This window comes from Bacillus rossius, chromosome 10, assembly GCF_032445375.1.
Source record: "Bacillus rossius redtenbacheri isolate Brsri chromosome 10, Brsri_v3, whole genome shotgun sequence".
In the NCBI taxonomy this organism is placed as follows: Eukaryota; Metazoa; Arthropoda; class Insecta; order Phasmatodea; family Bacillidae; genus Bacillus; species Bacillus rossius.
In genome coordinates this window covers 4915835-4943340 of record NC_086337.1, presented here as the reverse complement: position 1 = coordinate 4943340, position 27506 = coordinate 4915835, and the positions used below count along the sequence as shown (strand labels likewise).

At 40.9% G+C, this 27506-nt stretch overlaps 1 protein-coding gene across 1 annotated transcript in view; it reads right to left on the bottom strand.

Moving 5' to 3' along the window:
* Positions 1–361: 361 nt before the first annotated feature.
* LOC134535733 (mitochondrial ornithine transporter 1) overlaps positions 362–27506 on the bottom strand; it is a 138643-nt gene continuing 111498 nt past the window's right edge. The window contains exons 5-7 of the mRNA XM_063374957.1: positions 20781–20961; positions 9914–10063; positions 362–588 (exon numbers count right to left, since the gene is read on the bottom strand). Coding sequence (XP_063231027.1) covers positions 470–588; positions 9914–10063; positions 20781–20961 — 450 coding nt within the window. The 3' untranslated portion in view covers positions 362–469. The remainder of the gene's footprint in view (positions 589–9913; positions 10064–20780; positions 20962–27506) is intronic.

Genomic DNA, 27506 nt, shown 5'->3' with positions numbered 1-27506 from the left:
TTCCTCCCCTATCTGAGGACTAGGTTAATAAAGTCTGAACTTTACTCCATCCCCCACAACATAGAGTGTATGACAACATGCAGGGTCATTGTAATGCCCTCGAATATTTATTTTTTTTATAGAAAATAACTTTTTACAGTATCCAAAATTGTATCTAGTACAATCTGTGTTATCGCGTAGCAAAATTACAACTTTCTTTCGCATTAACATATTCAGATTGATTATTAAACTCTATCTTCTATCTTCTATTAAAGGCAAAAATGTTAACTAGTAATAAATGTAATTCCCTAGCTTACGAGCAAAATACAGATATATTATAAACACTAACAGGAAATACTTGCAATAAAATTACAGACAAAAGTGTTTACAAAAATTATTTAATAAAGGAAACATACAATTGTGAGGACAGGGATTGTGAGGACAGGGTAACTCATAGAGTTAATACGGGCGAACACTCCTGAGAATGCGGTCAGTCGAACACATTATGTAAGAGCTTCTTGGAGTACTCGTAGACGAGGAAGAGCATGGCCGTGGCGGGGATAGTCCTCACAAGCGTGGGCTGCAAGCCACTGTAGAGCGCCAATATGCCTGCAACACAAGCAGTCTGTGCTTTGGCACCAGAGCCAGACAGTCACTCGATATTAGCGAGTAGCGGCCCCACATGTAACAAGTATTATCATTGATATGAATAATACTTATAGAAGTCGCGAAGACATTGATAATTTCCATTGCACTTTCGACCGCTAGTACAGCTGCCCGAGCCGAGATGGCATTGTAATCTCTCGTAGAGCTGGTGGCGTCGTTGTGCGGTGAGCCGCGGAAAACCACAAAATATCACTTTTCCTGTAGAAACAACGAGAGTAGAACAATAAAATAAAATAAGGTGAACAGAGATGTACATTAGGCGTTCTTCTGCAGCTAATTGTGAGGCGGTCACCATCTGCCCCACACCACATGGTGCACACTTGCAAGACCAACACCTGTACAGGGAGATGTGTCTTACAGCCGAATGAAAGAGAGGCGGTGCACCTTCTTGTTGGATGATGAAGTCTTTAGAATTGTCTCCCAATTGAGGCAGAAACCACAAGGTGAACATGTCGAAGTAGGAATGGCCTGTGACATTTTTGTCGATGAATAAGGCTTAAATGGATGACCGGCTTGTTGATTTCACTTTAAAATGTGTAAAATGTTTCACTTTGCATAGCAGTTACTGACTACAGTTTCGCTAACTGAAGCACGCGCCAACTCTTCTGCTGTGTGGTAGGCGCTGCTACGGCGCATCACTGTTGCAGTTAAGTCTATCTGTAAAAAATCTTCGAAGATTCTCTATTGACTGATAAAAAGTTTCAACTAAATCCACCCCATATATTAGTTTTATTATTTTTTGAAAGTGTACAGACCTATTGCGCTGACCCCGTATACCAAGAAATGCCACCGGCCGTTAACTTACGAGAGAAAAATGGGTTTAACTACGCCGGTGTTATCCTAGTTGGCCGGTCTTAGACTCGAGCTCAGAGTGCCTGAGCATCCAGTGGTGGTGCGAGCTACAGCCACGCGGCAACAGCAGTGCCGCCGGTACATACCAAGAACGAACAACCAATGAACGTCCAGGACACGCTTCACCAAGAGATAGAGCAGGATATTTCCCTGCTGTTACATTTGTAATATTGCTGCTCTAATTCAGCCGCCGGAAAAATCAATTTTCCAATTTCGTGTTAAATTATTTATCATCTGGAATAAAACATTGTTTTCAATTTTATGTAACACTTAAATATTCAGCAAGACAGCAATGACGTTTCTCTTAGGCTTCTAGGTGAATTGTGTTACATCCATCAGTCAACGCACCAAATGCTAGAGTTTTTAATTTGATCTAACCAGCCAAATTTGGGAAAAGGAAGAACTTTATTATTGACAATTACCAATTGACTTACAAATCTAAAGTTTGTTTTATTCTTAAAATAAATAAAAAATTGAAACTAAAATATGTAATCCCTTAAACATTACATTGCCACAACACAATATGAAAACGGACTACATTCCAATGTAAACGACTCATTCAAGTCATATTTTAAACTTTTTTGCTTTTTGATTTTACAGACGTTGCGTAGGAGAGACGATTCTGATACACCTAAAATATATGTTACGTCTCAAGTCAGCAGCTGAATTGGAAGCGACCCGTCAAAACTACATGACAATCATATACTATAATACATAGTTTCATATGTTTAGTACACGACTAATTATTAAAGTTAATTCTTAAGGTTCCAATCGTACACAAGCCTTAAGTGTTGCATCTGTTCGCTGTTTTGTATTAATATTATGATAAAGTAAATTTACGTGAACATCTCCTAAAAAATCACAAGTTCAAGTCAAACTCGTGCATCTAAGTTTAAGTACAATACACGTAAGCGTTAAATTGAGCGCCCCACTCCTCACTCTTGCGCTAGAGTTGATTAAGTGACGCTATGCACGGCTACAGTTATCGTTATGCTGGCAGCAGCAAACCTTTTTTCTTTAAAAATTCAAATTAATTCAATTAGAAGTACGAAAATTAGTACAGACATTCCCATATCGTTAAGCATAGCTACTATTATGTTATTATAAACCCATATATGCATTATCTAATTCCACCGAAGTTCCTGACTCTAGTGAATAAAAATACATTGTCAACACATAATTTTTTTGACGTGACAACGTCTAATAAATCAATGAACGCCGGCTGCACGCACGAAAGTGTCCCGTAACGCACATTGTCCCTACTACGATGTGTCCCGTTACGCTCATTGTACGCTTGCGCCACATCTCTCTTCCACTCGATTGGAACAACCATCGATTTGACTTTTCAATCAAGATTTCGTCGTTTGAATTATTAATATTATGTAATTTAACGATCGTCCACCGATTTTCAGCACAATCGGGACGGTTATTTAAAAGTAATGTTGAATAATCAAACACGTTTTTGTACGAACAATGGTGTTTACAGTTACACATAATAATTCAAAAATACACCCGGGAATTTTTGCACAATGTTTTAAAAAATATTGTAACACATTATAAAAACGTTTGGTGTATATGGGATGCGTATTTGTTATAAAATCGTATTATAAAAACGAAATAATAATATTATTCCCCTACGGTTCTGCCATCTACGGTGTGACGCGAACTGAACGAATCGTGCTCTCTATCAGCTGCCGCGGGAACCAGGCACTCGTTAATACATATTTTCCTTTGTTTACCGCGAGGGGCGTTAATATTAATGAATTATAAATAAAATTTCGTGCCCGGGGCCACAATTGCATATAATTTTGAGCACTGGAAGACATAAAAACGTAAAATATTCTAGACGAATTTTAATCTGTGGTTTTCATTGCTTATTACAACAACAATTTCGGCAATAAAGGTTAAATATTCTTGCATTTTAAAAATCTGATTACTAGTAAAATTTCAAGTATTTATTCTTGTATTATTAAAAAGAAGAAGCATATGTCGGCGAGTGCAGTAATAATAGGTTATGTTACAATTGGCTAAAGAATTATGGTGATTCATATAATTGACTAGCTAAACCCGTCCACGCTTCGCTGTTGATCAGTATTAAATGAAATGGATAGGAAATTAATGTGGGGGTAAATATGTAGCTGAGCGGTATTTCTGGAAAAAAAAATGTAAAAAATACGAAATACTTTTATTCTATGCTATTTAACTTACTATTTTCAATAAACCCGTCGGAGATAATAAATTCCAAATACTTTAGGAGATATCGAATTTTAATTTTCATCACAATACCTGTGTATTCATGCGGCGTACATTAATGTTTCTTGTTTACGAGTATCTATTTTATTTTATTGGAGAATGTTGTCACGTGATAGTTGCGTGATAGGCCAGAATTCAAATGAACCAATATGTGATTATTTATTCATTACATCATTTCCTACTAATGGCAAAGGAATTGTTCCCGCCTCCAACTTAGGTGAGTTTTTAACGTTTCAAATTTTAATGTTCTATTTGTTATTTGAATATTGTTGCGCAAATAATAAGTAAAAAAATTACGTGAGTACCTACTGTTCATCCTTTGTCCCGGTTTGTTAGGTCAGGTCAGTTACATTATAAATACTTTAAAACTAAACAACCATTAAAATTAATTCACATTATTATTAATGTCAGCTAAGTTTGAAAGTATTTAAAATGTAACTGACCTGACCTAATCGACCATTTTAATTAATTAGGCATTCACGAACACATGGCAATAAAGAAAATTTCGACGGTCGAATGATTGCACAGGTCTTGTATAGCAAAATAAGAACGGCGATATCTCCTAAAGTATTTGTAATTTCTTATCTCCGCCGGGTTTAATGAAAAGAGGAAGTTAAAGAGCATACAATAAAAGTATTTTCGGATTTTTTACATTTTTTTTCCAGCAATACCCCTCAACTACATATTTACCATAAGATGTCATTAAATGTATTATCAATAACTTAACTAATCAAATTTTTAAAAAAAAATATGTTTAATAAACTTTAGAAAATAATGAACATATGTTTTTCAATTTAATTAAGAATCTAGTAATTACTATAAAATGGAGATGTAATTAATATTTCAGTTATTACTTCATAAGTTGAATTATTTAAAAATTATGGTGATGAATTACATGGGGAATATAGTAGAGTATATTAGAATTATATACGTTTAAACGGAAAAACAAATTACATAAAAACTCACCAAAACTTCAAGAATATGAAGAATAACTTCTTATTGGTTGAGTTCACTAACTTTGATTTCACTCACTTTAAATATCAATAAAATCACTTCTGAATTGAGTAAAAATTAACTAAATTATCAAAAAACTACACATTAACTTACATTCTACTCAAATAAAAAAATCACCAAAACGAAGAAAATTAAGCTCACTTAAATCAGGTCCACTTGAATTAATTAAATAAATCTGATCAGTTTTTTGACAATATTTATCCTGACAGCTGTCTGGTTATATTTTTATTTTGACCCTTTAAAAATAGTAGGTGCCAAAATGAATGTCAATTGTATTTAAGATAGCTTCAATTCTATTAACATAATCATGTTATATAATTCAAATTACAATAAAATCTTAATTGAATTATTTACAAATAAATAACTTATTTCAATTTAATAACTGAAATTAAAATTAATATATTTACAAATTAAAAAATTAACTAATTTAAAAAAATTGTCATGTTAAATAAAATAACCTAATATATGTAAACCAACTAATTAAAAAAAACTGGCCAATATTTAATAAATATTTAAATTTAGAGCAATTAATAATAAATGGAGACAACACATTATGACCTCTATAAATAAAATGAAATACAATTTATTAAATTAATTCTAATTAATTGGGAAATTTTATTCTTTTTCTTCTGATTTTAATCTTTCGAACTGGAGATTTGCAATTTCAGAGTTTGAATAATAGTCAAAGAACGTAATAAATCGAAAATCGAGAATTGAAAAGGAGAGAAAATAAATGTCATCGTCATCTACGCGCGAAAATTGAACTCCAAGTTCAATTGTTGTATTCTCAGCAATTGAAAAACTATGAATAAGGAAAAAATATTAGATAAGATAAAACTTTTCATTTATAATGTAGTGAAAATTATAAAAATTAATACTTGGTAAGGTAATATCTTCATTTTTTTTTCAAATACTTAAGACGCTGATTGAAATCAAATGCTGATGAGTTTATTGACAAACTAAGAATTGTGGTTATGTTTTTGCAACGCTTATTCAATTTCTATAACAAAAGAATATTTCTGTCAACATCAGCAATCTAAATTGAACCCGTATAGAATCCTACATATTAATTTTATTAATCACTAGCTGCCCGACCCGGCTTCGCACGGCTATAAAAAAATTAAGCCACATCTCCCATTTACAGTAATGGTAAATAAAAAAAATTCAGTGAAAATTTATTACAATGCTGTATAATGTACCGGAGAGAAAATGAGTAGCACCGATGGTTTCCCGACTCGTGCACGCAACGTACAACTGATGTACCCGTACTTCGCTACGGCAGTCTACAGGCAGATCACTCTTGCGCCGCTCATTATACTTACATGCCCCTCCTTGTGGGTACGCCACTGCCGCGCGATGCCCGTTGCCATGGAGACGCAGAAGGCATGAACAATGCAAAATCCTGTTCTCATGCAGACAAAGTACCCACTGTTGCCTGGTTTTAACCACCCATGGGATCTAATTTTCGGAAAATGTCATCCTGCGTAACATAAGGAACATTACTGTGAAGTTTCAAGTCTGTAAAATATATATTCTTGAAAAAAGGGGCAATTTTTGATATTTAAAGTACCCGCAAAATTTCAACGGTGATGAGGACTGCACTAACAATGAAATAGTCGTTGCCATAGAGACGAATGAAGCATCAACAAAGCAACAGCCGTTGCCATGGTGATTTCCTACCAAAAACTGGAAATTTTGATATATTACGCCCCCGAAACTCCCCTTGGGATCAGATTTCCACAGAATCCGTTCTTAGTGAGCGTCTACATCACAAAATGAGTAACTATGCTAAATTTCAAGTCAATCGGGTGTATAGTTTTAGAGACCTCGTGATGAATGGGTCAGTGAGTGGTATTTCGCTTTTATATATATATATATATATATATATATATATATATATATATATATAAGTCCTTGTCAGAATTGTAATGGGAGAGGAAAATTATTGATGGTCCTAAAAATGAAAATGAATTAAAAAAAAATAAAAATAATTCTAGTAAAAGAAAAAAAATTTAACACAGAGAGAGGGAAAAAAATAATAGTTTAGGTTTGCGATTTAAAGTGATATAAAATATTTAAATACTAATTGAACCCTTGTGAGGGTACTGATTGCTTCGTTGTTAATATCACACGGGTGTTTTTTACTTGTATGGGTAAATTAAGAATGATAGGGCATCTAGTGCGTGGCAACAATTGTTAATAGGCAATAGGAAATAAACTTCTAGCGCCTGCGGCATTGTCAACACACACTTCGTACGTGTACTGCATGTTGTATCTAACCCCCTCGAACGCATTTGATTCCCGGCACAGAGGCAGGACACGTGTTCCTGGTGTCCGGCACAGAGGCAGGACACGTGTTCCTGGTGTCCGGCACAGAGGCAGGACACGTGTTCCTGGTGTCCAGCACATAGGCAGGACACGTGTTCCTGCTGTCCGGCACAGAGGCAGGACACGTGTTCCTGGTGTCCGGCACAGAGGCAGGACACGTGTTCCCGGTGTCCGGCACAGAGGCAGGACACGTGTTCCTGGTGTCCGGCACAGAGGCAGGACACGTGTTCCCGGTGTCCGGCACAGAGGCAGGACACGTGTTCCTGGTGTCCGGCACAGAGGCAGGACACGTGTTCCTGGTGTCCGGCACAGAGGCAGGACACGTGTTCCTGGTGTCCGGCACAGAGGCAGGACACGTGTTCCTGGTGTCCGGCACAGAGGCAGGACACGTGTTCCTGGTGTCCGGCACAGAGGCAGGACACGTGTTCCTGGTGTCCGGCACAGAGGCAGGACACGTGTTCCTGGTGTCCGGCACAGAGGCAGGACACGTGTTCCTGGTGTCCGGCACACAGGCAGGACACGTGTTCCTGGTGTCCGGCACAGAGGCAGGACACGTGTTCCTGGTTTCCGGCACAGAGGCAGGACACGTGTTCCTTGTGTCCGGCACACAGGCAGGACACGTGTTCCTGGTGTCCGGCACAGAGGCAGGACACGTGTTCCTGGTGTCCGGCACAGAGGCAGGACACGTGTTCCTGGTGTCCGGCACAGAGGCAGGACACGTGTTCCTTGTGTCCGGCACAGAGGCAGGACACGTGTTCCTGGTGTCCGGCACAGAGGCAGGACACGTGTTCCTGGTGTCCGGCACAGAGGCAGGACACGTGTAGCTGGTGTCCGGCACAGAGGCAGGACACGTGTTCCTGGTGTCCGGCACAGAGGCAGGACACGTGTTCCTGGTGTCCGGCAAAGAGGCATGACACGTGTTCCTGGTGTCCGGCACAGAGGCAGGACACGTGTTCCTGGTGTCCGGCAAAGAGGCATGACACGTGTTCCTGGTGTCCGGCACAGAGGCAGGACACGTGTTCCTGGTGTCCGGCACAGAGGCAGGACACGTGTTCCTGGTGTCCGGCACAGAGGCAGGACACGTGTTCCTGGTGTCCGGCACAGAGGCAGGACACGTGTTCCTTGTGTCCGGCACAGAGGCATGACACGTGTTCCTGGTGTCCGGCACAGAGGCAGGACACGTGTTCCTGGTGTCCGGCACAGAGGCAGGACACGTGTTCCTGGTGTCCGGCACAGAGGCAGGACACGTGTTCCTGGTGTCCGGCACAGAGGCAGGACACGTGTTCCTGGTGTCCGGCACAGAGGCAGGACACGTGTTCCTGGTGTCCGGCACAGAGGCAGGACACATGTTCCTGGTGTCCGGCCCGAGGGAAGTGACTCCGTGCTATTGTCCCGCACGAGCCCTGGTGACATTTGGTGGCAAACAACTAACCCAGTGGTCCACGAGGTCAGGATTCCGTCTCTCCTGCTGTTGCGAACCGAGTAACATTAATATTATTTCCCTGAGATTACGAACATTTGTTATGTGTGCCCAACCTAGAGGCAACAGTTATGATTTTCCTACTTTCTAATTTCAGTTTAGTCTTTTAAACAGGGGCGTAGGAACCCGGGGGGACAGGGGGGACGTGTCCCCCTGACCTTTTTTGGGTGGAGAGGACTGTAACCCCCCCCCCCCTCCCCCGGCCAAACTTTCTAGACCGTGGTAATTTTATTTAATAATATTATTCTGCCCAATTTTATTTGTAATTTCTTCACTCATAAAATTTTATCTTAAGGAAACAATAATAATTTTAACATCGATGTATCCAATGGTTAGATACAAAAACTGCTTAAAAAGTGCTATTTTGCACTTTTAAAATCAAAATTTTCCGGTGGAAGACCCCCCCCCCCCCCCACCCACCGTCATAGTAAGAGGGGAATGGGTTTACATGACATCAAAATCATTATTTGTCCCCCCCCCCCCCAACCTTATGAACACAGCTACGCCAATGCTTTTAAACTGGATTGGTTTTCTTTCTTGTTTTCTTTCTTTATAAGTTATATTAAATATTAATATTAACCTGTATATTGTGTTAATGAGTTTCTAATTATCGATTTGGACTAGCCATGTGTTTATTTACTATATAAAATTCTAGTACTAGTAGCAGTATACTAGTATCACTGATTACAGACACAGTAAAATTACAATATTAATTTAAAGAGTATAATATAGAGTACATATAAATCCCTTTCTTTTTACTATTTTAAAGAGTGGCGCCAGAATTTATAATAGACATATATATAGGTACTACATAAATATTTATTTAAAATTTTAAAATATTTATATTAAAAAAGCATGAATATGCTTATAAAGTGGTGAAAATTAATTTCCAGATTACTTCACATTACCAGCTTAAATCTGTAAAAAAATCCAAATAAATAAAAACCAAGAAATTAATTCATAACTTTAATCTGTTTACCTATCACTACGTAATTACCTATCTGTTATGTTGGAGTTATGTAAATTTAAATTTTTTTCTTCATTTTTGTCTTTAAAGTTCATGTGTCAAAACTTCTGTACACCTATGCATATCGATAACACAAAGTTAATATAACAATCCCTGTTTTAACTTCGATATGAATAGGCCTTTAATGCACCACACAATTGACTTATTCATATTACTACATTTAATGTTCAGAATTTGTAGTTTATATGGACTGTTATAGAAAAAGAATTGTGTGATAAAATTGCAATAAAAGATTGGGTTTGTTTTAAATCTAAGACTACAGTAAAATTTACCAACATTCTGAGCAATTATTAGCCTAGAGAACGTTTAGTTACCTTCAGTGCGGAAGATATTCACAATCATGGAAAACAGGGATGTCTCGCAATGCTGTATTTGTATCCGAGACTTGACAACGTCCGCGGGGAATATCGCAGTCCAGAAGAGCATACCTCCCACTGCCCCGGACGCCATGGTCGCAATAGCTCCTGCAACACATCAACGAGTCCATCTCTACAACATTCCTGACATGTCCTCACCAACATATGAAACATTCCTGAATGGAAAAAAAATTCATACCGAAAGAGTGCAAACATTCTATAAAATGTACCAAAACTTAGGAATAATAGTAGGTGTATTCCACAATTTCAATGGCAGTGTCTTCTGCCTTGTCATACCTTGTCACTGAGATGCTTGAACGGACACAGCGGTAGGTAGGAATATACTGGCAGTTACAGGAATGAGATGATGCTAGCCAGAACAAGAGTGCGGGACCAAATGAGATGGCGCGGCCATGTCGAGAGAATGGGAGAAGAAACGATGGAGTTATGCTCCAAGGAAGACCTTGGAGGAGGTGGAGAGCAGATAGTTAAAGGAGTGCAGGAGAGAGGAGAATAGTGGAATAGAGGGGAGTAACAGCTGACGATTGAGGCATTTTATTATGCTGACCCGGCCCCAGAATGAGGATGAAGAGGATAATGATGATTATGAGGAGGATGATGATGATTATGATGATGAGGAGGATAATTATGAAAATGATGTAGGAGGATAATGATGGTTATGATGATGAGGAGGATAATGATGAATATGGTGTAGGAAACAATAAATTATGTGTTATTTCGGTAACAGTAACCTGCTTTGATTAAAGTAAGATGATATCACAAAATAAATGTACACAACAAAATTGTTGGTGTCACGACCTGTAATAGAAATGTAAAACAGTGTAATTGGCTTAACCCAAATTTTAGTCAAAACATTTAAAAATAGCGAATTTCTAAGAGCAATGCAATGAAAGCCACTTTTAACGATAACTTAAAAAATTCTTAACTATAGCCATTACAATGATAAAAAGAGCTATATTGTCCCCACACACACTAATAATGATTTTTCTGAAAACATTGATTACCATTATGGAATTTTCGTGGTAAACTTCCTGAAATTCATTAATAAAAAATTGATCTGAAATTCAAAATGAAAATTAAATATGTCATTTACAAACCACATTAAATGAAAATAGATATAATAATAATTTATTTTAAAAAATACAATGCACTTTAGAAGACAAATTTGGAATGATATTCCACACATTATATAAAGGTATGGTGCCTATTTTATGCATATTTTTCTTTGTATGGGTTTAAAACATAATATTCTTTTAAAATTATTTTTTTATGATCTGTCAATATGGTATGTGTGACTATTTTGCAATCCATGATCGATGTGACAATCAGTAAACGACGACTAGCGAAACGTGTTAATGACTAGTGTTCATAAAATTTTAACAAAAGTGAGAAAAAAAATTTATTGTTCGTCGAAAAAATTAGGAATATTAATGTTAAAAAGGAACTTCTGGAACAATGTTATTGTTATGGGACTACAGCTTGATGGTTTGGTGGCTTGATGGCTTGCCAGTTGTAAGGATTCGACTATACTCGGGCGTTTCCGCCGCTCGTGGTTTACGATCAGGACCTCGGCAGCCATCTTGAATGATGCCACACCCGCCATCTTGGGATCTGCCATTTTGGAAATCTGTACTTTATAACTAGAAATTAGGGAAAACTTCACTTAGTAAAATAATTAATGATTCTATTGATTTCTGTCCTTGGTTCGATCCTTGCTCGAAGCAAATATTGCAATTTCAGGTAAAGAAAATCTTTATTTAATAAAATATGGTAAAAAAAAAATTTACAGAGGCTTATATTTCTCATCCACCAGCTGCCCATAAGCTGCCGATGCTATATTGCCACCATTTGTTTTCAGTAATAGATACAAGGAATGCTAGTGTCATATAGTACACATATCATATGCTAGAGTTCATTCCCACCATAGTAGTTTAATTTTTTTCCATTAGAGTCCAATAGTATTTATTACCACGAAATCCAACATCTTTTCGGTCATCGTGGCCGCCATCTTGAAAATCCAGAGGAAAATTTCCTAAATTCATCAAAAATCCCTTATTAACATAATTATATTTGATTAGATTGATATCGTCCTTGATTCGATCTTTCCTTGATGCAATAAAAAATAATTTAATCAAAATTACCAAAATAAATACAGATTCGAGAAAAAACATTTTCAAAAATTTATTACAGAAGTTCTAAAAATACAAAAACAAAAGCAAATTACAAGCATTTCTCCTACAGTCTTCTTAGAAAGTGAAGCGAGTCCTTTGCATGCCTTGGCATGTGTTTTCAGGGCATCTACACATGGCAGTCGGTTAACCAGCCACATCCAGTGAGTGACCAGGTACATCCAGTCTGTCGGTCAGGCTAACTCATCCAGTTAGTTGCAAGTTACACCAAGTTGGTGACCATGCACATAAGTCGGTTGGCCAGGAATGCTGCACTATTTTGTTACTCCTGCCACCTTGGATGTGTATAAATGTCACCGTTGCACTTTTAATTACGGCCGCCATCTTGGATTATATAGCATTGCAATTTTAGTTATGGTAGCCATCTTGAATTCTAATAACATGTCCACCATCTTGGATTTGATTTTAAAGCCATTTTTTCGACTATGACATCATGGCCACCATTTTGCTTTCGTCTCGACACATCCACCAGCTTGGTTTTAATCTGTTCCGATGGAGACAGTAATCTTGGATACCGACGTCTTTGTTTCCTCTGTTTAATCCTAGAGAGCACCAGCATCGAGCTGTTTCATCACATAAGGTCGATGTTATATTACCTACCAGAGCTATTACGGTCCTTATCGACATATTAAATTTAATTTTTTATGCAAAATACATTGGAAGCATTGTGATTCAAACCATCGCAGCTATGTCCTCTAGATTAGAAAACATATGTCTTTAACCGCACAGACATCGAGACATTTACCAGACTGAGAATTAAATAAGGTACCGGTATATAAAAAATAATACACATATTCGGATTTGTAATTTTTTATTTGAAGGAATAATATCATTGTTTGTTCGAGACCGAGCGACCATATTTATTTTCAATACTTGCTACCAGGAGCGCTAGTTAACACATATGGAATATGCTAGAGAGCACTCTCGCCATCTTGTTTTCAGTAATCGATACAAGGAGCGCTAGAGTGCAGTAATTATTTATTATTTCTGTGGCACCCAGCATATTGAAATTTGGGTGCCATCTTGGAAATTCGTAATTATTTGGCTATAAATTCGGGAAACATTCCAAATTTCATTAAATAAATCTGCAATTAATAAATCGATTTATTTGATCAGTTCCTATCCTTGGTTTGATCCCTGGGCGATGCAAAGAATTTTTAATTTATGTAAAAAAATATATCAATAAAATATGGTGGAAATAACTAAAAGCAACTTATTTTCCTAACCAAACAGCCTCCTATAAACCGATATGACCGCCATCTTAAAAATTCGTAATAATTAATCTAAAAATTCGGGAAAAAGTTGAAAATTCATTAAAAAATCATTCATTAATTTACTGATTGAATTTATTGATTCCTGTCCTTGCTTTGATCCTTGGCTGATACAAATAATTTAATTTTATGTATAAATCTACTAAATCATGTTTAAAATCCTAAAAGAGGCTTAGGTTTCTCATATACCAGCCTTCAATACGTCGTTATGTCCGCCATATTGGAAGTTTATATTTATTGAAATAGACATTCGCGAAAATTCTAAAATGTATAAAAAAATTCACTTATTAAAATAATAATTGGAGCGAAAGATTTCGAACCTTGTTTTGATTCTCGCCCAGTGATAATGATATTTTAAGATTAAAATAAATTATATATTCTGTTTTCCATTATCTTTCGTGGAGTTTATTAATCAATTACTCTATGAAAATTGTCACTAGACAAAATATCTGTCCAACAAATTAAATATTTTGTCACTATGCCTAAAAAGGAAGTCTAATTTTTCGATACTTAGAATACATTACGACCAGTTCATGTAAAATGATATAAGTATAGGCCAAGTGTCTACGGACCACAAGACCAGGCCATGAACAATGTCAGTCGTATAGACCAGACATTTCCAACCTCATGACCATCTTCATCGATAGCTAATTTAACATATTTCAGCCAGTAAAGACAAAGTCGTCGAACTGTCAGACCCTGAAGTATCGATAAAATAAATTACAAGCATTTTGAAAAACAGATCATGTTTTACGCTTACAAAAGGATCCATGAAAAAATGTTTTATTAAGACAAAGAGGTTTTGGACTAGTAAATATTCAGAGCTACTACAGAGCTACTACAGATTTGACTAAGTGCATTTAACGAAACGGCACACATTCAACAAAAGAAAAGAACACATAGTGCATACTGTACACACAGTACACACAGTACACAGAGTACACACACTGGACACAGAGTACACACAGTTCACACATGGACCCACATTACACACACACACACAGACATGCAACGGGCATATAATGCAGACATTGAACATGCAGTAGCGTGAACTCAGGCATAGAAATCATAATTCGTGAAATAAAAACAATCACTTTTAAAATTTTCAGTTTAATTTATTATTTTTATTTATTCAAATGCAGGTAAAATGTCATTTTAATATGTAACCAGCTTCCGTAAGTTCTTTGAGTATTAAGGCTACTTATTTGACATACGAATAGCTTCCTGCACAAAGCGACCAATATGTTAGGATCTTCCCCAGATGAGTAATTAATCTCTTCTGCTGCGATCTTCCTTGCATGTTTATTATAGATACTTTTAATATCACTTTTGTATCAGTGATCATCGTAAGCTTTATCAGAATAGTTTATTTTATTGCAATGTTTCCATTGTTTTGGTCTCAGGGCTTCATCACAGTCTTCGATCACGTCACCAGCTTCTGAGTCACTGTCGACATTTCCATAGAAGTCAGCATCTTCACCCGAATTACTGTAAGAACTCGACATCGTCGACGTAGAAGCTAAATTCTTTTTTAAGTATCCATCATTATTCCAAAGTATGGAGCACCTACTGAATATGGGCTTGATTGTATTCTCACATTTCACGGTGATGATACTTCTATTAGTTTCAGTCTTCCTTTAACCACCAGCATCCTTCAATTAAATTTCTTCGTCGTGATCGGGAGAGCTAATAACATCACGCTTCTTTAGTGTAGTATATCTTTATCTTTGTTCTCTATTCCGTAAGTGGGCTTGGCTTTACATGTTCTACCGTGTCTTTTAAAGCTGTCAGTTCGTGTTAACGACCTGCTACAGTTTAAAATTTTGTGTAGTGGGTTTTTAACACAATCATTCTTCTCATGACATCTAGCATTCCTTCTCAGGTCAAAATCCTTGCTGCAGTATCTACAACGGCATTCTTCCGATTCAGCCGCAGGCAATAAACCAGGATCCATTGTAGCTTCCGTGACTAATGATAGATGAAAATTGAGAGTTTTCAATTGGAATAATTACTTAAATATATATTTTTTTTTAATTTTTCATCTGTGAGAGTCATTTATCTCGTACAAGAAACTTGTCGCTAGTAGTTCTGTTTTTCAACAACAGATGACGCCACATATTGCGAAGTGGCAAATATTATTCTCTTTCATGTGGGGTGCAGGATGCTCTCTCGCGATCACAAGAGAAGGAGGGCTTCGCTAGACATCAAGGAGAAGAAAGTTCATCCTGCATTATAGTGTTTCTCAACCGTCTTATCACATATTATTGGACTGAGTAATTATATTTTTGTTTGAATTCCACCTGATAAAAATATTGTAAGTGCTGATTTAGTAGCAGAATGTTACTGATTAAATGTATCTCTGAATAATATTGCATGAATCATTATGTAAAAAAAATTTCATGCAGAGATCGATTTCTCACAAATAACCACCAGCACTCGGATATCATGAACAGATGTCTAGCCAGCAATAATCAGGAGCACTAGGGGAAAAACAACAATATATTGGCAGAAATAATCAGGAGCACACGGAGAAAACAAACGCAAGTTTTCCTTAATATCAGACAAATAACAGAAAAAAATTACAAACAATTAAAAAATAATAAATATTCAAAAAATTCAAAAATTCAAAAAAATTCTGGCTTGTACTACAACTCTATCCTTGCTCAACAAAGGAGAAGTTCACAAGGTGGCAGAAGCTTGGGATTGAACCAAGGACAGGAACTGATCGACTAAATCGTATATTAGTTGCAAATTTATTTAATGAATTTTGTAATTTTTCACGAATTTATATCCAAATAATTACGAATTTCCAAGATCGCTCAATTTTCAAGATGGTGTGTTCCACAGTAATAATAAATGATTACTGCACTCTAGCGGGTAAAAATTAAACTAACATGATGGTAATGCACTCTAGCAAATGGCTTGTGTACTACATGACACTAGCGCTCCTTGTATCGATTACTTAAAACAAGATGGCTACAGCACTCTCTAGCAAAAGCCATGTGTGTTAAATAGCGCTCCTGATTACAAGTATTGAAAATAAATATGGTCGCTCGGTCTCGAGCAGACGATGCTATTATTCCTTCAAATTAAAGAAAAATTACCATTTCGAATATATGTGTTATTTTATATATACCTTACTTTATTTTCAGCGTGGTAAATGTCTCGATGTATGTGCGGTTAAAGGCATATGTTTTCCAACCTAGAAGTCAGAGCTGCGATGGTTCGAATCACAACACTTCCAATGTATTTTGCATAAAAAATTAAATTTAATATGTCGTTAAGGACCATAAAAGTTATGGTAGGTAATAGAACATCGATCTTATGTGATGAGACAGAGCAACACTCGCGCTCTCTAAGAGTAAACAGAGGAAACAAAGACGTCTGTTTCCAAGATGGCTGCCTCCATCGAAACAGAACAAACCAAGATAAGGGATATGTTGCCATCCAAGATGGCGGCCTTTAACAGACAAAAAAATTGCGGACATGATGTTAGAATCAAAAAAATGGTTTGCAATCAAACCCAAAATGGTGGACATATTATTAGAATTCAAAATGGCTACCATAACGAAAATAGCAACATTCTATAATACAAGATGGCGGCCATAACGAAAAGTGCAACGGTGGCATCATACACATACTAGGTGGCGGGCATAATGAAAAATTGCAGCATTAGTGAGTGGAGCGCTCATTTTAAAGGTGGCAGCTCCAAGATTGTTAATCTAAGGTCAAGATCATAGGTCAATAACATCCTGGATGGTCGTCATGATGTCACAATCAGAGATGTCGGTCGGAGGAAAACTGTAAACAATCCACACCCGTAACCCAGTCCCAGGCCAGGGCGCACGGCTGACCTCACCTATCTCGTGCTTGGATTTGCCGTGCGGGGTGAGCAGCTGGCGGGTGGCCTCGTAGCCGCCGAAGAAGAAGAAGTAGCCGGGCATCTCGCGCGCCAGCGTGGAGGTGAGGCCCCTGAACAGGCATATTCCTGACCCAAGGGTGCACGGCTGACCTCACCTATCTCATGCTTGGATTTGCCGTGCGGGGTGAGCAGCTGGCGGGTGGCCTCGTAGCCGCCGAAGAAGAAGAAGTACCCGGGCATCTCGCGCGCCAGCGTGGAGGTGAGGCCCCTGAACAGGCATATTCCTGACCCCAGGGCGCACGGCTGACCTCACCTATCTCATGCTTGGATTTGCCGTGCGGGGTGAGCAGCTGGCGGGTGGCCTCGTAGCCGCCGAAGAAGAAGAAGAAGTACCCGGGCATCTCGCGCGCCAGCGTGGAGGTGAGGCCCCTGAACAGGCATATTCCTGACCCCAGGGCGCACGGCTGACCTCACCTATCTCATGCTTGGATTTGCCGTGCGGGGTGAGCAGCTGGCGGGTGGCCTCGTAGCCGCCGAAGAAGAAGAAGTACCCGGGCATCTCGCGCGCCAGCGTGGAGGTGAGGCCCCTGAACAGGCATATTCTTGACCCCAGGGCGCACGGCTGACCTCACCTATCTCATGCTTGGATTTGCCGTGCGGGGTGGGCAGCTGGCGGGTGGCCTCGTAGCCGCCGAAGAAGAAGAAGTACCCGGGCATCTCGCGCGCCAGCGTGGAGGTGAGGCCCCTGAACAGGCATATTCCTGACCCCAGGGCGCACGGCTGACCTCACCTATCTCATGCTTGGATTTGCCATGCGGGGTGAGCAGCTGGCGGGTGGCCTCGTAGCCGCCGAAGAAGAAGAAGTACCCGGGCATCTCGCGCGCCAGCGTGGAGGTGAGGCCCCTGAACAGGCATATTCCTGACCCCAGGGCGCACGGCTGACCTCACCTATCTCATGCTTGGATTTGCCGTGCGGGGTGAGCAGCTGGCGGGTGGCCTCGTAGCCGCCGAAGAAGAAGAAGTACACGGGCATCTCGCGCGCCAGCGTGGAGGTGAGGCCCCTGAACAGGCATATTCCTGACCCCAGGGCGCACGGCTGACCTCACCTATCTCATGCTTGGATTTGCCGTGCGGGGTGAGCAGCTGGCGGGTGGCCTCGTAGCCGCCGAAGAAGAAGAAGTACCCGGGCATCTCGCGCGCCAGCGTGGAGGTGAGGCCCCTGAACAGGCATATTCCTGACCCAAGGGTGCACGGCTGACCTCACCTATCTCATGCTTGGATTTGCCGTGCGGGGTGAGCAGCTGGCGGGTGGCCTCGTAGCCGCCGAAGAAGAAGAAGTACCCGGGCATCTCGCGCGCCAGCGTGGAGGTGAGGCCCCTGAACAGGCATATTCCTGACCCCAGGGCGCACGGCTGACCTCACCTATCTCATGCTTGGATTTGCCGTGCGGGGTGAGCAGCTGGCGGGTGGCCTCGTAGCCGCCGAAGAAGAAGAAGTACCCGGGCATCTCGCGCGCCAGCGTGGAGGTGAGGCCCCTGAACAGGCATATTCCTGACCCCAGGGCGCACGGCTGACCTCACCTATCTCATGCTTGGATTTGCCGTGCGGGGTGAGCAGCTGGCGGGTGGCCTCGTAGCCGCCGAAGAAGAAGAAGAAGTACCCGGGCATCTCGCGCGCCAGCGTGGAGGTGAGGCCCCTGAACAGGCATATTCCTGACCCCAGGGCGCACGGCTGACCTCACCTATCTCATGCTTGGATTTGCCGTGCGGGGTGAGCAGCTGGCGGGTGGCCTCGTAGCCGCCGAAGAAGAAGAAGTACCCGGGCATCTCGCGCGCCAGCGTGGAGGTGAGGCCCCTGAACAGGCATATTCCTGACCCCAGGGCGCACGGCTGACCTCACCTATCTCATGCTTGGATTTGCCGTGCGGGGTGGGCAGCTGGCGGGTGGCCTCGTAGCCGCCGAAGAAGAAGAAGTACCCGGGCATCTCGCGCGCCAGCGTGGAGGTGAGGCCCCTGAACAGGCATATTCCTGACCCCAGGGCGCACGGCTGACCTCACCTATCTCATGCTTGGATTTGCCATGCGGGGTGAGCAGCTGGCGGGTGGCCTCGTAGCCGCCGAAGAAGAAGAAGTACCCGGGCATCTCGCGCGCCAGCGTGGAGGTGAGGCCCCTGAACAGGCATATTCCTGACCCCAGGGCGCACGGCTGACCTCACCTATCTCATGCTTGGATTTGCCGTGCGGGGTGAGCAGCTGGCGGGTGGCCTCGTAGCCGCCGAAGAAGAAGAAGTACACGGGCATCTCGCGCGCCAGCGTGGAGGTGAGGCCCCTGAACAGGCATATTCCTGACCCCAGGGCGCACGGCTGACCTCACCTATCTCATGCTTGGATTTGCCGTGCGGGGTGAGCAGCTGGCGGGTGGCCTCGTAGCCGCCGAAGAAGAAGAAGTACCCGGGCATCTCGCGCGCCAGCGTGGAGGTGAGGCCCCTGAACAGGCATATTCCTGACCCCAGGGCGCACGGCTGACCTCACCTATCTCATGCTTGGATTTGCCGTGCGGGGTGAGCAGCTGGCGGGTGGCCTCGTAGCCGCCGAAGAAGAAGAAGAAGTACCCGGGCATCTCGCGCGCCAGCGTGGATGTGAGGCCCCTGAACAGGCATATTCCTGACCCCAGGGCGCACGGCTGACCTCACCTATCTCATGCTTGGATTTGCCGTGCGGGGTGAGCAGCTGGCGGGTGGCCTCGTAGCCGCCGAAGAAGAAGAAGTACCCGGGCATCTCGCGCGCCAGCGTGGAGGTGAGGCCCCTGAACAGGCATATTCCTGACCCCAGGGCGCACGGCTGACCTCACCTATCTCATGCTTGGATTTGCCGTGCGGGGTGAGCAGCTGGCGGGTGGCCTCGTAGCCGCCGAAGAAGAAGAAGTACCCGGGCATCTCGCGCGCCAGCGTGGAGGTGAGGCCCCTGAACAGGCATATTCCTGACCCCAGGGCGCACGGCTGACCTCACCTATCTCATGCTTGGATTTTCCGTGCGGGGTGAGCAGCTGGCGGGTGGCCTCGTAGCCGCCGAAAAAGAAGAAGTACCCGGGCATCTCGCGCGCCAGCGTGGAGGTGAGGCCCCTGAACAGGCATATTCCTGACCCCAGGGCGCACGGCTGACCTCACCTATCTCATGCTTGGATTTGCCGTGCGGGGTGAGCAGCTGGCGGGTGGCCTCGTAGCCGCCGAAGAAGAAGAAGTACCCGGGCATCTCGCGCGCCAGCGTGGAGGTGAGGCCCCTGAACAGGCATATTCCTGACCCCAGGGCGCACGGCTGACCTCACCTATCTCATGCTTGGATTTGCCGTGCGGGGTGAGCAGCTGGCGGGTGGCCTCGTAGCCGCTGAAGAAGAAGAAGTACCCGGGCATCTCGCGCGCCAGCGTGGAGGTGAGGCCCCTGAACAGGCATATTCCTGACCCCAGGGCGCACGGCTGACCTCACCTATCTCATGCTTGGATTTGCCGTGCGGGGTGAGCAGCTGGCGGGTGGCCTCGTAGCCACCGAAGAAGAAGAAGTACCCGGGCATCTCGCGCGCCAGCGTGGAGGTGAGGCCCCTGAACAGCCCAGGTATTCCTTCCCGCTGCAGGATCCTCCTGGTCAGCTGGAAGGGCCCGACCCGCACCTGCAAGGCGTTACACTTGGGTTTACTTATCAGTATCCAAGGTTGTTTGGTAACGTACAAATAATAATTAATAACATTTATTTGAATATGGCGATTACCCATGTTCAGTCTATCCAACACCATTGCATTTTTTGAGCATGTTAAGTTTGGTTACGTTAGTTAAAGTATCACAGAAACTTAAATTATAAATCATTTGGTTTTTCTAACACTACCCAGTCAGTTTTGGGTGGACCTAGGTTTACACGAGTAAATGCAGTATTTCATTTATAATTCGAAATTTACCCAACAAACTTTGATAATGCTAAGTTAACCCAGGTTCTTTGGTTTTTTTTTTCTTATAGCATTACCCTTGACATAATTAGCAAAATATAATTTGGTAAAGTAGGTAAGGGAGTTTGAGATAAATATGAAAAATCAAACTAAAACCTTACAACTTATACTATTATTAAAACATTACATAATCACCGCAAGTAATGTATAATGGTATCACACTGAAATTATTATTTACGGTGTTGCTGATGTCAGTCACAAACAAAACAAGAATAAAGTAAATAAATATTAAAAATTTTTTTTAATTACAATGCATTGGAATGCTAGTTGCATTAAGTTGTAGATATAATTTAACTAGTTTGAAAACCCACGATGATCAATAAAAATTGGTTGGCGCATGTAGCACAGATTCATATTGCATCCTGTAGACACAAATGATCAATGTTGACTGAGGAGCTTGTAATGTAGTGCCATGTCAACATTCTTTTATTTTGGGTAGTATTTATTAAATAATTTTACTCCTTTTTTTTTTACTTGATTCAAATATTTCAGTTCCTCAAGTTTTCAAAAAATGATGTAATTCAAAATTTTTATGAAAAACATAGTCAATGTTTGGAAACAAATTGAAATTAATAAAATTTAAAAAAAACTTTACATAATGAAGCTCTTAATGACTGTGGGGTTTGTATCTAACATGCTACTACATGCTGTTGGAAAACATGAACTGGAATTAGCGGAGTTGAAACTGCTGGGAGACTCAACTGCCGGCTAAAAGACAGAAATCAGCTGTTCCTGACAGTGTTTAGATAATGGTGGTATGGGGCAGTAAACATGGACCTGTTCGGTGTCTAAATAGCAACTAACTACCAGCGAACCAAGAGAGAAGTCTGTATTTATTGTCAGTGTGAGAACGATGGTGGCATGGGAAGTGAATGCGAGTCTGTTAGTGTTTACATAGCACGAAACTGCCATCGAGCTGAGAGAAGTCAGCTATTCTTTCAATTTGCTGATATGGTAGTATTGTGCAGTGGATACATGTTACTAATATAACAGTGACCAGAGAGAGAGAGAGAGATGTAAGCTTTTCTTGACAGTGTGGATCACAGGGCTAAAGGTCAGTGAACAAGAGCTTGCTCGGTGTATGCGTAGCACAAAACTGCCATTGACATGAGAGAAAATCAGCTGTTTCTGTTAATGTGTAAATTATGGTGATATGGGCCAGTGAACTAGGGCCTAATCGGGGGCTACATAGCACGAAACTATCAGTGACCTAAAGAGAATTCAGCTGTTTCAGACAGTTTGCGGTGGTATGGGGCAGTGAACACGGGCCAGTACATTGTCTACATGACACATAACTGTTGTCTACCTGAGAGAGAGGTCAGCAGTCACTTAATATGTGCAAATCATGATGGTATTGGCTAGCGAACATGTGCCTGTTTAGTTTTCTACTAGGCAGAAACTTCCGTGGATCTAAGGGAGAAGTCAACTGTTTCTGACAATGTGCGGATCATGGTGGGATGCGCCAAATAACACGTGTCCTGTTTATTGGCTTCATGGACATGTAACTACCAGCGATGCAAAACAAAGTCAGGTGTCACTGACAGTGTGCTGGTCATTGAGGTATGGGCCAGTGTTCAGTGGCTAGAGACCCGAAGAAGGTAGCTGATTGTGTGTGGATCATGATGGTATAGGCCAATAAACTAGGGCCTAATTGTTGGCTACATGGCACAGAACTGGTAGCGAATCAAAGGAAATTTCTGCCTTTTCTGACAGTATTCAGATGATGGTGGCACTGGGCAGTAAATGCGAGCATATTCTGTGGCTAAGTGGCACGAAACTACCAGTGACACAATACAAATTCAGCTGTTTCTGACAGTGTGCTGTTCATCGTGGCATGGGCCACTGAATGCGAACCTGTTTGGTGTGTGTGTGTGGCAAAAAATTGTCGTCTTCCTGATAAAGAGGTCTTCTGTTACTGACAATGTGGGAATCATGATGGAATGGTCCAGTGAAATCGTGCCTACATGACATGTTATTACTAGCACCACAAGAGAGAAGTCAGCTGTTTCTGGCAGTGTGCGAACAATGGTATATAGACTGGTGATTGCGAGGCATGTTCGTTGTCTATGTAACACAACACTGCTGGCAAATTGAGTAAGCTGAAATATGTTTCTGACAAAATGCGGATCATATTGGTATAGGTCAGTGAAAATGGTCAGTCCTGTTTGGTTTCTACATGGAAAGAAACAGCCATCCACCTTTGAGAGAAATCAGCTGTTCTTAACATTGTGCGAAACATGGTGTTATTGGCCAGTAATTACATGGCATGTTCGGTTGCTAAATGACATGAAAATTATTGCGACCCAACAGAGATGTCAGCTGTATCTGACAGTTTCCTTATCTGGGTGGTATGAGCCAGTAAACACGTGGCCTGTTCGTTGTTTATGTGGCACCCAGCTGCCATTGATCTGAGAGAGGTCAGGTGTTCCTGACAGTGAGTGGACCATGATTGTATAGGTCAGATATTTCTGACAGCGTATAATGGTGGTATGGGACAGTGGACATGTGGCTGTTCAGTGGCTACATTGCATGATACTTATGATGACACAAGAGAGAAGTCAAGGTTTTGCCAACATGCGGATCATGAAGGAATGGGTCAGTGAATACGAGGCCTGTTTGGTTTCTAAGTGCCACAATAATGTCGGTGACCCGAGAGAGAAGTGAGCTTTTACTAACAGCATTCAGTTCTTGCTGGCATGGGTCTGTGAATTCATGGTCTGTTCGGTGTCTTTGTGGCACAAAACTGCTAGAGACCCGAGAGAGAAGTTAGCTGTTCCCGACACCATGCGAATCATGGTGAAGGTCAGTTTCGGTTGGCCTGTTAGGTGGCCACATGCCAGGAAACTGCCGGTAGCTGAAAAATAGTTCATTGTGCGGATCACAGAGTGATAGGCTGTCAGACTCGTATTATTCATCAGATGTGCCAAACCTCTAACTGAAGCCCTTATTCTCTAATTTGTTTGGAGTTGAGAATTTGTGGTTGTTCTACATCACTTCTTTTATCATTTTAGCAGATCAGGAACGAAAAGTTACTGAACTGAATTTAGTAGAAGAGGTTGGTCACTGCCCCTTTTTTTCTTTTTCACTGTGAGTCGATGGGTGACAACGATCACAAAATATCAGACAGACAGCTTATACAGCACAGTAGAAGCCATAGGCGTATACCCAGGATTTTTTTTCGGGGGGGGGGGGGTTCTTCCAGATATTTCTCGGGCGGGAGGGGGAGTTGGGGAAGGGGGCTTCTGTTTTTTTTAAGAAAAACTCCATAAACACCAAAAAATAATTGTTTATAATAAACTTTTTTAAGCCTCCAAACGTTTTACAGAAGAATTCTTCTATTATTATTATTATTATTATTATTATTTTTTTTTTTTTGGCAAATTCCGTAACCACATTCTCCGGGTCGATGTGGATGTTGTAGTGGACATTCAGTAAGGCCAATCCATTCAGTCTGTCCTGAGATATGGTGTTCCGCAGATATGATTTTAATCTTCTTAAGCAAGAAAATGTCCTCTCCAGAGTTGCAGTTGAGACGGGAATGGTCGCCAAGACTTTTCGGGGGGGGGGGGGGGTTCAACCCCTAAACCCCCCCCCCCCCTGGGTACGCCTATGGTAGAAGCCATGAGTTTAAACACTTCTGCTATGATCTCCACATGATGGCTAAGAGGGCAAGTGTTATGTTCCCTCGTTAGTAAGTGGAAACCTAGACAGGCCACAATCCCGATAATTTAGTTCAACGTCTATTGAGCTAACACTTCAACTGATAATAACTGGTATGACCAGCTCTTCGAAGGTCCCAGAGCACCCTTGGCGGTAACTGGTCTGATTGCTGGAGGATATTATCGGATGTGACGGCAGACAAGTGCCTGGAATTGATAAAAGCTCTTTATTTCTCAGAAATACGAGAACAAATTGTACTTGAGTCACTAATAATAAAAATTAGAAAAACAAATGGATTATTGCTGTGTATCCAGTAATCTATGTTCAAGACACTAAAGTTGTAAAAATTATGACTTATTACCGGGTAGTACACTCCACTGTGACGACATATGTAAAGAATATGCCAAAATAGTTTTGTCAGTATAAAGCATTATAAATACTGCCTCCCTCTTGATTGTCTTGCGGGAAAGAGGATAACTGGTGTATCCAAGGAACCATTAAAAGTTTTTTTGGAAGGAAAATAGGAGGATAAAAAATCAGAATGTCAGAATTTTGAGTAAACCGCCAAACATAGTGTGAGAAGTGTCTGACACATGATGAGGTGACAGCTTCAAAATGTTTGGAAGTTAAAGTATATAATGGCGAAGAATAGGTAAATGAATTGGTCGACACCAGCACGACTGAAGCTTCGTCAGCCAAAATTCAGTTATTTTAGATAAAGAAATATAAATACATCAAGCCTAAAATAACTTCACAAAGTGTTTTTCACATTCTAAAGGTGAATAATAGTTAGTTCCAGGCAAAAATACAAACTATATTACATTTAAAATTGTGAAATATTGTTGGACTAGAATATTTTGGATAGTTATTAATCTGATTAAAATATGAAAATGGGATAGCATTTTTGACAAATACACAGAAAATTATTAATTGATAAACCAATATCCTTCAGTTTTTGTTTGATCCGAACTCAAAAAAACCATCTTAGCATGCATAAATGTCATAATAATAGGTTAATCATGTTAGTATGCAGAAAGGTCATAAGAAATGGTTATGTTAGGGGAACAAAATCTTGAGCATTATCTTATGGTTAATCAATGACACTAATTGTAAGTTTTAAATCTTAGGATACTGATGTCATTCCAACTAGTTATGTTGTTGCACCTTAAAACCTTATGGAATTAAGGTCACTGATTGTATGCCAACTGGTTGCACCACTTATCAATAGTTTACCTGTAAATTAATTGCTGTAGTGACATTATAAAGATCTTCAAAACGCAAATACCATAAATTATTCCAATTGGTTTTAAGTATCTTCATATTTTATGGTTATATAAAACAAGGGGCACTTCTCACATCGCATTCAACTATCTGCTATTAAACTCCAATATTAAGGGGAATCGTTTCCTGATACCATGGGTGCTGATTATACTCCAATAGCAAGGTACATGAAAACCTACACCACTTTGGACTTGAATAATAATTTTCATCAGTTTTCTTCTGACGGGCCTTTATACACTATATGAGTGGAACAGAGTCCTGTTTGGAGTAAGTTTTGAGGAACAAGCAGTGTTCATTTAGTTTTGGCAAAAAAAATTTTGTTCTCCAATTTAAATTTGTGATTACATTTCATGACTTTATTTGTGTATTTGTGGAACATTTAAAGAACATTTATATCATGTCAGCGTTGTATTAGATCGTTTGAAAGAGGCTAGTTTCACTTTTATCTGAATGTGCATGGTATAAAACCTGAAAAATCTTTTTAAATTTTGTAATTTAATATACTCATCTGATTAAGGACCCACAAAAATATGTTCTATAGTAAATTAGGCAGTCCCCAAAAACCACAAGGTAGTGATGTGCTTTTTTTTTTAGAATTACTTGGTTAATTAAAAAGATTCAATGAAAAGTTACAACCCTCTGCGTGCCATTTTACTCTCGAACAAAAAAACCGTAAGTTTCCCATTGAGGTAACAAACAACAAAAGGCTGTCAAACAGATTAAAGGGGTTATTTATATCCCTCAAAAGAATACGAGATCCGTTTTTTTTTCAACCTCCGGTGGCCGTAAAAAAAGACAAATTTACAAAACATTATAATTTTACCACCAAAAGTACAGCATGGTCTTACTTATTTTGCTACACAATAGCCAAAAGTTTGAGGCATTTGTCATATTGTGACTGAAGCTTCTCGAAGACATCAGCGGCCAGTGAGGAGACACACGGGGCCAGCGCCTGCACTCCTCTCCCTCGAGACACCGCTGTGAGGCGGGCGGCCTACCAGCGCGGCGCTTCGTGCCGACCAGTGCGCCGCGCGACTAGTCCACCCGCCTCACAGCGGTGTCGTGAGGGAGACGGGCTTCTTTCATTAATGTCGTCATATGTTTTTTTTTTTACGTTTCAGGTTAAGTTTGTTTTAATATATCTAGTGGACTCCAACTTTTAAAAATTTGTTCACAATGTTTTAGAGATCCAACGAAATGTTAAATATCTCTGATGCCACGTTTGTTCCTAAACAATATTCCTGGCTAATAAGTTATAGGTCTTTTAAATATTG